General features: G+C 35.5%; 1 protein-coding gene across 2 annotated transcripts; it reads right to left on the reverse strand.

Moving 5' to 3' along the window:
• Positions 1 to 2,451: 2,451 nt before the first annotated feature.
• Positions 2,452 to 7,891, reverse strand: LOC104229015 (putative late blight resistance protein homolog R1A-10). Of its 2 annotated transcripts, XM_009781578.2 has the most exons (3): positions 5,004 to 7,887; positions 4,459 to 4,545; positions 2,452 to 2,704 (listed from the first exon to the last, which is right to left on the reverse strand). In XM_009781578.2, the coding sequence occupies exons 1-2, from the start codon at positions 7,519 to 7,521 to the stop codon at positions 4,475 to 4,477; spliced, it is 2,589 nt and encodes an 862-aa protein (XP_009779880.1). In that variant the 5' UTR covers positions 7,522 to 7,887; the 3' UTR covers positions 2,452 to 2,704; positions 4,459 to 4,474. The 2 variants fall into 2 exon arrangements, with proteins under 2 accessions (XP_009779880.1, XP_070021699.1); XM_070165598.1 differs by lacking the exons at positions 2,452 to 2,704; positions 4,459 to 4,545 and adding an exon at positions 4,552 to 4,675 and having other exon boundaries at positions 5,004 to 7,891.
• Between the last annotated feature and the right edge of the window lie 4,061 nt (positions 7,892 to 11,952).

The raw sequence follows: 11,952 nt of genomic DNA on the forward strand, positions 1-11,952 counted from the left end.
AAGGAAAGATTATCAGATTTCCGGTAACGGAACCAATTTGTTTAACCAAAAATCTGAGTTCTTTGGTCAAAGTTAAAAAGAAATTCGGGTTACTGATAATCAAGAGACGAAATAAAATACTTTTGAGAATGATGGTAAAACAGCAAATAGTTGTGTATTTCAATGAATTCCCAATAGTATTCCGTGTGTTTACAAATGATGATACTTCTTCCTTTTATAGATAATTCTAGGTAAAGGAATGAAGCCTCAGCTTTAATGATATAATTATGAGTAATAAATGACATTAAATAAGCCGTTATACAATCATTCCTATTAAATACCAATTTCTTTAACGTATCAAGTATTTAATAATGAATTTGGACTCCTTTCTGTCATCAGATTTTTGTCTTTAATGCCTTCTAATCCGTTGGTTGTAAATAATTTAAATTGGTACGAGACTCGTATCTATACGTCGTCTCGTGCCTATTTAAATTCTTCTTCCCGTGGCTGTCTCCATCCGTGCCTCTTAGTCAATTGTTACGCTTTGACCATTTAACTAAACCACGTGTCATGCCACATCATCTTTAATATAAACTCAGTTTTTTCCCAATACAATAATCCGATAGTGCTCGTTGTCCTTCTTATTAACCAACCTTATATGGGTAACTTCTATCACCGGCGTTACGTCAGAGATCTGTGATTCATTGTTTGAGAGCATCTTAATCGTGCCGGCGGGTAAGGAAATCGACGACATTTTGCCGGAAAAAATTTCAAGGAATTTAGCGAGAAAATGGAGGAGAATTTTGATGAAGAGAACGGGAAACTGATCTCTGAAGTACTGTATCTCTTTGATTTTAGTATGTGTCGTAGCATTAAAAATGTTCTTACTATGTTTTGAAATGAAAAATATTTGGATTAAATTTTTAAGTACTAAAGACAGAGATTGCCCAAGGTTTAGTTGAAGCCAGTTAAAAGTTAAGAAAATTGCAAGTAAAATGACTTCTCACCTATAAGCGAGAAGTCATTTTCTCTCTTTTAATGAAAATGCGATTTAATCAAACATCATAAAATTATATTTCACGACTTTTTTAGAAAATTAATTTTAATTCGTTACACACACAAACGAGAATGGTATGCTGTGCTAGTAGATCGACGACAGTGTGGGAAAATGATTTATCTCTTTGGGTGTGTTTGGGTATGAAGCAAAATGTTTTCCATAGAAAATATTTTTCTAGAAAATATTTTCATGGAAAATGAGTGGTTTTATCACTTATTTTACCTTGTTTGGTTGGTAAGTGAAAAAGTTTTTCCAAAAAATATTTTTTAGTGTTTGGTTAGATAGTAAAAAATAATTTTTAGGAAAATAATTTTTTTATGCTACTCTACTCACCCCTTTGGACATGAAAAGACAAAATTTAAGGATTCTTTACATCACCACAGATTCACATTAGCTTAATAAATATAAATCTTATTGTACTTGCAAGATGCATCATTTTGTTATCCGATAATACTCTTAGTGGAACGGGCACAAGATTAAAAATGCTTCTTTTGTTTCCATAATCTGATTTAAAAAAAAAAAACAGTTTGGTACACAAAGTATCTCGCATTTACGCAAGATTCGGGGGAGGATCGCATCGCAAGAGAGTGTGATGTAGATAACTTATCTGAATGCAAGCATTAGTGGTTGCTTCTAAGCAGAGAGACAGATCTAGATTTAAAGGTGGCAGGTGTCAAAATTTCTTCTAATGTATACCTTATAATAACTACTAATATATAGTTTGTTCGGAACGTTTGTCCAGTTTATTTTTTAGTTTATTCGGGCAATTTAATAAGCACTTTATTTGCAAATATAAAAATTACATCAATTTTCCAGACCCTACTTATGGAATTTCATTGGGTATATATATTATTATTGTCATATAAAAATTACATCTCAGACATTAAGAAGCAAATATAATTTGCACAAGTAAAATAAAATCTTTAATAAGGGAACTCCACCAATCAGAATAAGAAAAATAAAAAAAAACATCTTCAATAAAATTATATCCCATAAGTAAATGCAGAATTAGATAAACTACAAGATCTCAAAACTTAAAATCATAAATCTAATGCTTGCGAAATATTCATCATAATTTAATGCTAAAAAAATTTAAATTGTATCAATCATAGAATAACACAAATTTTTATGTTATAATAAAAAAAAAGAAATTATAAATTAATTTTGATCTTAATCTAAATATCAAGACCCAAGTTTTTTGATTTTGAAAGAAGAAAACTAAAGGATTTGAGATTATGATAAATGCTTATATTATGACATTTTTAAATTTTGGAGGCTTTTTTTTGAGTGTTTTGCTAAATATCACAGATAAAGTAATAGAATAGAGGAAAAAATATAAAAATAATAAACAACAAATAGGAAATTGGAAGGTAGCCAAAAAGGAAAATGACTCGGACAAAAAAAAAAGCACAACGAAAAGGAAAGTCAGACATGGTTCAAGATAAATTTGAACTTGAAGTTTACACACGAGAAAAACTTTCAAAAAGGTCTATTAGTCATGAAACATTTGTCTAGTTTGTGAATGGGGATGGCAGGATCATATATTTAACCTAGTTTAATTTATTTTTTTTACATAAATATAAGATAATTTTACCAACCGAGCGCGTGCCATACCACCCCCACCCATAAGGGTGGATCTGCCCTGCTTCTACGGTTTGAACCCGTGACCTATAGATCACACGAAAAAAAATATTGAATTATATATAACATTAAAAAGAAAAACAAACACAAGCAAGCAAGAAAAGAGAAAAAAAAACAAGTAAGCAAGAAAAGAAAAATAAAAAGAAAACCAGACCAGATACCTTTCATCAGTTTAAACTTGTTGATGAGCATTGCAATTTTAATTTTTTTTTTCAATGGGGAGAGGCTTTCTACCCAACTATAAATTCCTCCATATATAAATTTTCTATAAGATCCGTGGATTTCACATTTTCTCCAACTTTTTCTTGTGACATTATAACAAAAATAAGAGAAAATATCGTTCTTCACTTTGGCGAGTAATATATTCTCTTTAGGAATGAATATAATCTCTTCATCGTACGTCAGGGAACAAAAGTGCATTCTAGGGTACTCCATTTTCTTAGAAACAATGGGAAAGACAGTTCGGTGCACTAAACTTTCGCTATACGTGAGGACCGATAAAGGGTTGGACCACAAGGATCTATTGTACACGACTTTACTGTGTATTTCTACAAAATACTGTTTTCACGTCTCGAACAACTTTACCCGTTACAGTTACGCCAAGGCTTCCCTTAAAAACAATGGGAAACCCAATAATGATATTCCTCTGCCATACTTCATGTTGACCTTTTCCTAAAATCCACAAATTAATCTCTCCATTAATCATCGTATTTTCAAGGACTGCTAGTTTTCCTTTCAGTTCTATTAGGTTATAGTAAGGTTTGTTTTGATGTAAAGCTCCCCACAATGTAATAGTTCCGAAACTTTTAGCTTTCACATCAAATCCAATGTAAATCTTTTTTATATAATAATTACTTATACAACAACAACAACAACAATAATAATAATAATAATAATAAGAGTTTTGTGGCCTTTGAATTTTGGGGCCTAAGGCAATGGCCTCACTTGCGTACCCTTTAGAGCCGCCCTGACTGGAACTTTCCGCGTGTTGGAGTTCCAGCATAATATGCTGGAAGTTCATACACAGATGCACCAATTTCCAGTATATTATGCTGGAACTTTCCGTATTACAGCAAAATAGTGGCTATTTTTTTAATGACTTTGCAAACGCTAGCTATTTTTGAATAACTAGTCTGAAAATTGGCTAGCCCGTGCTATTTTAACTACTACTCCCTCAATTCCAATTTATGTGAACCTGTTTGACTGAGCGCGGAGTTTAAGAAAAAGTGAAGACTTTTAGAATTTGTGGTCCTAAACAAGTCAAAAAGGGGCCTAGAGTATTTGTGTGGTTATAAAACATTCTCATTAATGGTAGAATTGTAAGTTTACGCTAAATTGTTTAATTTAGAAATGAGTCATTTTTTTTTGAACGGACCAAATAAAGAAATAAGTTCACATAAATCGGAACGGAGGAAGTAATAGGTAACTTTTGGCATTAGGCCCATGGAGGGAGTAATCGGAACATGGTTGCACCACCAAAAAAGTAAGAAAAAAAAAGCACTAAGTGGGAATCAATTGATGTTCCTTTGGATAAAGGAATCAAGTAGGTGTACCATTCAATTTTTTTGGAATATGGGGCCAACCGATAATATTAGATTAATTTTACAAATATATACATAAATACTTAGTTTGACGAAAAGATCATGGGTTCACGTGTACCGGAAAAACAGCCTAAATCCACCCCTGGAAATACACCCCTCAGTTTAGTGTACAAGCTGTTTAATAGAGAACTTAGCCATCTCTTTTAAATTAAACCAAAACACATTTCCTCACAAGTTTACCTTACAAACGGTTTGCTCAATTTTCCTCTGAATCTTCTTCAACCTTTTCCATAACTTCCTCTACTCTGCTTCTCCGTATTAATGTATCTGTCCGTACAATGGCCATTACAGGTGAATCTTCAATAAGTGTAAAGTGAAAAGGGGGAGAGATTATCAGAGTAAGAAACTCACGATATTCACATACTTCAACCAGACGACAATTATTCAAAACGTTTCCCTGGTTATCATAGATGTAGATTATCTAATGAATTTCATTTTTGGCATGAATAAATAAATAATACGTAAATAAATTAAACAAGTTCAGTAGAAATACTTAATAATATGTGCAATGGTTCTTATATACCCTTTTACTGAACCTATATATCATAACGAAAGGAAAAGGCCCTAACATGATAATCACATGTACCAGACTTCACGAACTATTCAATTTCCTCTTGTTGAATTCAACGATATAGTAGTTATGCATATAAGAATCATATAACTTAACACAGTTTTTCAGAAGTCAACCATACAATGGATGTTGAAGATTCATTCAAACGACTTACCTCTAATTCTGTCAAAGGCATAAACTTTAAGCATGTCGCTTCCCGAACTCTCTAATTGCTCTTTCTGGATCTGCTCAGCAAAAGTCACAAGGGAAGGAATACATCCATGCAACTCAATTTGCTGCAGTGTCACACTATCTGTGAATCCTCGAGGAATCTCTCTTAAGTACCTGCAATTTCTGATAATTACGCGCTCAAGGCATGGGAAATAATCTTCAGCGGCTATCCAATAAACAAGATTCAACTCCTCAAGGAGCAAGAATTTTAGTTCAGGAAATCCCATCTCTGTTACTTCCCATGCTGTTGTTAAACGAAAGGCTCCGTTCTTCAATTGGAGCACGTTGAGTTTGGGCAACATGCTAATGGTTGTCATGTCCTTCCACATCAATCCAGTGCCGTTAAGTGTCAGCTTTTTGAGATTTGGCGGGAAAGAATCCAGACGTGGAAGCCTTACGAAACTAGACATGTAAGATTTAATACTTAGCTCCTCGAGCTCATGTAAATATATTAGATTATCTAGGCATCTGGACTTACCATCATATTCATCGTTTTTGTCAAAAATCCCCAATTTTTTCACTTTCTTAACCCCTTCAAATATTTCTTTTGTGCAACAAGAAGAACTCAACCCATAAACACTTTGCAAGTTTTCCAAAACACGATACTTAACTTCATTAGCTGATACCTTTGGAGGAGAACTCAAATATATCTTCGAGGAGTGGAGATGCCTCAATTGAGACATTTCCCAAATTTCATTTGATAAATATATAGTATTTGGAAAATACTGAGGGAAAACAAAGGTCTGTAAATTCCAAAGTTTAGAAATTGGTAGATCTTTAGGAATCGTACGAATTATCATAGCCAAATACCTTAAAGAAACTAGGTGTACTATTTCTCTAGGTAAATGGTCGAAGCCCACTTTTTCCAAGTCCAATACTCTAAGAAGTTTGAAATGGTTTAGTCTTAATGCAAGATAATCTATGCTTATGGTGATAGAAATATGAAGAGAACGCGTTTTGCTATGAGTAAGATTATCAAAACGAAAGGAAGAAGAAAAACCTCGCATTGAATGAAGTGACAGCCACCGACGACCTTTAGGGAAAACTGTTCGGTGTCCTTTTGAAATTGGGGGATTAACAACATATAAGAGATTCTCCTTTTCAGCTTCTCTCAAGCATAAATCATGGAGAAGATCATGAATCCTGCATGTCTTGGTTTTGCCATCCAAACTTCGCTTGCTAACAACAACTAGACTCTTATCGATAAGATCATGTAAAAGACTAGAACCCAATTTCTCCAGCTCCTTGAGCCCCTTTAGCTCTAAGAGCCCTTCAGCAACCCATAATCTAATCAACTTTTTCACAGAAATTTCATTTGCTTTTGGGAAAGCTCCGAAATATAGAAAGCAAGCTTTCAAATGTGAAGGAAGATAACTGTAGCTCGAAGCGAGCACTCCTGAGCAACGCTCATAATCATCAAGGTTTACTAAAGAGCTAACATTTTGAGCTACTTCCCTCCACGTCTCCAGTGTCTTCTTGCTAGAGAGAGTCCCTGCAACCACAGAAATTATTAGTGGTAATCCTTGGCAATTTTCTACGATTACCCTTGCAACATTCTCAACTTCAGTTGGACAACCTTTTTTGCCAAATGCCTTTTGGCAAAACAAATGCCAACTTTCCTTTGGCTTCAGGAGACGCATTGGAAAAGGATCGTTAGGAAAGCTAGCATATTGAGCAACATTCATGTCTCTAGTAGTCAACAGTATACGACTTCTGTTACTATTATCTGGAAACCATAGTTTAATCTCATCCCAGGCTTCCGTGCTCCATATATCATCCACAACAATCAAATACCTCCTACCCTTCAAACTCTTTTGCAAGCGATCTGCAAGTGCATCATCAATTTTCTGCAAGCCATCTTCTAATTCTCCATCGCTCTTCTGCAAGCAATTTGATAGTTCTCCATCGCTTTTCGAATCAGCCTCTTCATTCATCCCAACATCTTTAAGGAGGGATAGAAGCATCTTTCTTATATTGTAGTCCTTGGACACAACAATCCATCCACGAACATCAAAGAAGCTCACAATTGAGGGATCAGAAAATATTCTTTTGGCAAAAGTTGACTTACCAATGCCGCCCATACCAAAAATAGAGATGACTTCCAGTTGAGATGAGTGTCCCCTAAGTTGACCCAGTATGAGCTCTTGTTCAATGTTGTACCCCACCATTTCGTTCTCGAGGGTTGAAGCATGTGATTGTGATGAAGTAGAAGCGCCAAGTGAACAATTTCCAGGTCGCATATTATTCTCCCTCAGCTTCATTAGCTCTTTGTTCACAGAGTCAATGTCTTTTATAGCTCGCTGCAAGATCTTAAGAAGCCTCTCATGTGCCTTTGTTGGAAGGTGGAAGACTCGTTGCAACATCTTAAGAAGCTTCTTCTGAGCCTCTCTTTGAATGTGTGATTCAACTTCATCTTCTACTTTATGTGCTACATCTTTGACCTTTTTTAGCAAATCCTTCATTGGTTCATCATCAGAATTAGTGTCAAGAAACTCTAGTATAGAGCCAACCTTGTCGTAGAGTAATTTCAAGTGTTCTTTGTGACCCTCATGAAGGTCTGAGGTGGATTATGAAATCAGGTGTAGTGTTCCCATCAGAGAAGTTACTGCAGCATAAACTGTAGCCATATCTCTCCCTACTTCTGCAAAGAACTTTCAAGATTCGTGAATGAAGAAATTTGCAAAAAGTTGGCACTTAAAAATGATAGACAAGTTTGGCTACTACTGCTAAGTATATCAAGTGGTGCTCATTAATTTGTTGAATACTTCCTGATAATTTTGTTGAAGTCAACTATTGCACACTGGAAACAATGAAGTTTGATATATAGTGGGGAGTAGTACTATATCAAAATCAAAACAAATTGTTTATTTTTCTATGAAATTTCCTAGATGTGGACAGTCACTTTTTCTTGGTTTTGATTTTTTTTATTTAAAAGCTGAAGACTTGAGAATTCTACCTACCAAGGTATTAATTTTGAATAATCATTGGCACATTGTGGATATGGGAAAAAGAGAATAACAGAACAAAACAAAAATAGGAAGAAGCAAAGATGCAACACATATAGGTTTATCACATACTTTCTGATAAGTTTCCATTGTTCCATTTTCTCCACAAAAGAAAAAAGGATTTTCACACACCACACTTTCTTTATTTAATTAATTATTCTGAAGCAGCCATCAACTTGTTTTCACTAAAGAATTAGTTCAATGACAACGATTTGCAGGTTGTCCCTAAGTATAAGTCAAGCAATTGACACATGTTATGCTATTTGAAGGTCCACCAAGTGGCACCTCAAGTATTTTAAGAAAGTTTGTAAACATAGACTCCAAATATTCCATTTAAATATTAGGGTAAAACAAAGACCATTGCTAGGCGGAGGTGAAGGTCAAGAATTAAGGTAGAAAGCTAGCAGGTAATCGATCAATTTTTTTCCATATTAGTAGTATTAGTGTTAGTATGACATATTTCTTATTCTTAGATTGTTATTACTACTTGTTGTTTACTTTGGTTTTCTTAAGTTATTAGTGCTTGTTGCCCAGCTTCTTTTTATTTTTTTGAGCCGAAAGTTTATCGGAAATAACTTTCTTGAAGGTAAAAGTAAAATCTATATACACACTACCCTCACCAAAACTCATTTGTGAGATTGTTGTTATCCTAAAACATGAGGAGCACAGTAAGTGAGGACTATCATTGTTTTAATCTAAACAGTAAAAGTAAACAATGAATAGAGTATTATTTGAAAAAGAAATTCCCATACATTTAACCTGTCAACTGTTGCGGAAGCCAAATGTATATAGTGTGAATAAGTCACAACTACTATACCAAAAATTATGACAGCCACCAAATAATAAATAAGACAATAAAGCAATAATAAAGGGAACACCAGAATTTACGAGGTTCGGCTAATTTTGCCTACTCCTCGGACACAACCAATATTTTATTCCACTCCAAAATACAAGTGAAATAATACTAAAGAGAGAAGATACAAATGCCTTAAACAGATGAGAAGGCAAATGAGAGGTGTGTTTCAATCCTAAACATTAGGCCTTCTTTTATAGGGGAAAAATCCCCCCAAACTTAACTCCCAACCAATGTGGGACAAACATTTCTGCCAAACTTAACAAATCTCCACCTTGGCAAAATTCCACATCTTCAATTTTCTCTCAATAACAAATTTTGATTGTGTCTTCATCTTCAATCTTCAGTTTTCAACAATGTTGATCAAATCCAAACAATGTTGAAACTTGACCGCAGTCACCACCTTTGTCAGCATATCAGCAGGATTCTCCGTAGTATGAATTTTCTTCACCGTGACTCCACCTTCTTCTATGATTTCTCGTACGAAATGATACCGAACATCAATGTGCTTCGTCCTTGCATGATAAACTTGGTTCTTCGCTAATTGAATAGCACTTTGACTATCACAAAAAATTGTGATACCTTTTTGTTCAACACCAAGCTCCTTTAGCAATCCTTGAAGCCAAATTGCCTCTTTCACAGCCTCTGTAATAGCCATGTACTCTGCCTCTGTTGTAGACAAAGCAACTGTTGACTGCAAAGTAGACTTCCAACTAACTGGTGCCTTTGCAAAAGTAAACACATAACCAGTAGTTGATCTTCGTTTGTCCATATCACCCGCAAAATCTGAGTCACAATATCCAACTACAGACTGATTGTCTTCCTGCTCAAAAACTAACCCGACATCTACAGTATTATGAATATACCGTAGAATCCACTTCACAGCTTGCCAATGCTCCTTCCCTGGATTGTGCATATATCTGCTAATAACTCCAACAGCTTGTGAAATGTCAGGCCTTGTGCAAACCATTGCATACATCAAGCTACCAACAACATTTGCGTATGGTACCTTTGACATATACTCTCGTTCAGCTTCATCCATTGGCGACATAGTAGTACTTAGCTTAAAATGGGAAGCAAGTGGAGTACTAACTGGCTTAGTCTTGTCATCTATGCCAAAACGTTGAAGTACTCTCTTCAAATATTCCTTTTGAGATAAACAGAGTTTCTTTGAACGTCTATCTCTAATTATCTCCATGCCAAGAATTTTCTTTGCCTCACCCAAATCCTTCATCTCGAACTCCTTCTTTAGTTGAATCTTCAACTTATCAATTTCTTCCGAATTCTTGGAAGCTATCAACATATCATCAACATATAGGAGAAGATATACAAAGGAACCATCTTTAAGCTTGTGCAAATACACACAATGATCGTATTTGCTTCTCTTGTACCCTTGCCGCAACATAAACTCGTCAAATCGCTTGTACCATTGTCTAGAAGATTGTTTCAATCCGTACAACGATTTTTCAAGTTTGCACACCATATTTTCTTTTCCAGCAACTTTGAATCCTTCTGGCTGAGTCATGTAGATTTCCTCCTCCAAGTTTCCATGTAAAAACGCAGTTTTTACATCCATCTGAACTAGTTCCAAATCCAATTGTGCTACCAAAGCCAACATAATTCTAATGGAGGAATGTTTTACAACTGGAGAAAACACTTCATTGTAATCAATTCCCTCCTTTTGAGCATATCCTTTGGCCACCAATCTTGCTTTGTAGCGAACATCTACTTGGTTAGGAAATCCTTCCTTCTTTGCAAATACCCATTTGCACCCAATTGCTTTCTTTCCCTTCGGGAGATTGGCCAATCTCCATGTATGATTCTGATGAAGGGACTGTATTTCATCATTCATGGCAATCCTCCACTTATCTTCTTCTGAACTTTGGACAGCGTCTTTATAAGTAGTAGGAACATCATCAGCTACAATTGAGGTTGCACAAGCAACCGTCTCTATGAGACGAACAGGTTTCGTTATTGTTCTTTTTGGCCTGCTGGTTGCTATTGATTCAAGTTGTTGTTGAGGTTCCTGAGTTGGAATCTCCTCTACTGGCTCTCCTTCCAGAGGGTAATCTTCATTTGTTTTCTCCTCTGCTTCTTGTGTAGGAAAAATAAATTTTCTCTCAAACTCCACCTGCTTAGAAGCACCTTCATTTAGTTTGGTATCTTCTGTTACCTTATTTACCATAGCAAATTCATCAAAGGTAACATCCCTGCTGAATATTACTTTCTTTGTCATAGGACACCATAAGCGATATCCTTTAACTCCAGAAGTAATTCCCATAAAAATAGCTTTCTTTGCCCTTGGATCCAATTTTGACTCTGTCACATGATAATATGCAGTTGAGCCAAACACGTGCAAAGAGTTATAATCTATAGCAGGTTTTCCATACCATTTTTCAAATGGTGTCTTGCCATCAATAGCAGCAGATGGTAGACGATTAATGAGGTGGCATGCATATGTAATTGCCTCAGCCCAAAATTCTTTGCCCAAGCCAGCATTGGACAACATACACCGTACCTTCTCCAGCAAGGTCCGGTTCATACGTTCTGCCACTCCATTTTGTTGTGGTGTATGTCTAACAGTGAAGTGTCGGACGATGCCATCATTTTCACAGACCTTATTGAAATGATCATTTTTGTATTCACCTCCATTGTCTGTGCGAATACACTTGATCCTCTTGCCTATTTGATTCTCCACCATCGTCTTCCATTTGAGAAAAATTCCCAACACTTCATCTTTGCTCTTCATTGTATACACCCACACTCTTCGGGAAAAATCATCAACAAAGGTTACAAAATAGTGCTTCCCACCCAATGAAGGTGTTTTGGAAGGACCCCAAACATCTGAGTGTACATAATCCAAAATGCCTTTAGTATTATGGATCGCTGTACCAAATTTAACCCTTGTCTGTTTCCCTTTAACACAATGCTCACAAAACTCCAAGTTGCAAGCCTTTACTCCTTTTAACAATCCTTGATCTGATAGAGTTTTCAAGGATTTTCCTCCAGCATGTCCCAAGCGCATGTGCCATAGC

This window comes from Nicotiana sylvestris, chromosome 12, assembly GCF_000393655.2.
Source record: "Nicotiana sylvestris chromosome 12, ASM39365v2, whole genome shotgun sequence".
Classification (NCBI taxonomy): Eukaryota; Viridiplantae; Streptophyta; class Magnoliopsida; order Solanales; family Solanaceae; genus Nicotiana; species Nicotiana sylvestris.

What these genes read in the sequence shown, in the direction of transcription:
- LOC104229015 (XM_009781578.2), bottom strand. Translation starts at nt 7,521, where the DNA reads ATGAAGGATTTGCTAAAAAAGGTCAAAGATGTAGCACATAAAGTAGAA. An exon ending in TGCCTTTGACAGAATTAGAG is followed by an intron (nt 4,546 to 5,003) that starts GTAAGTCGTTTG and finishes TTGTACGGACAG; the next exon opens with ATACATTAATACGGAGAAGC.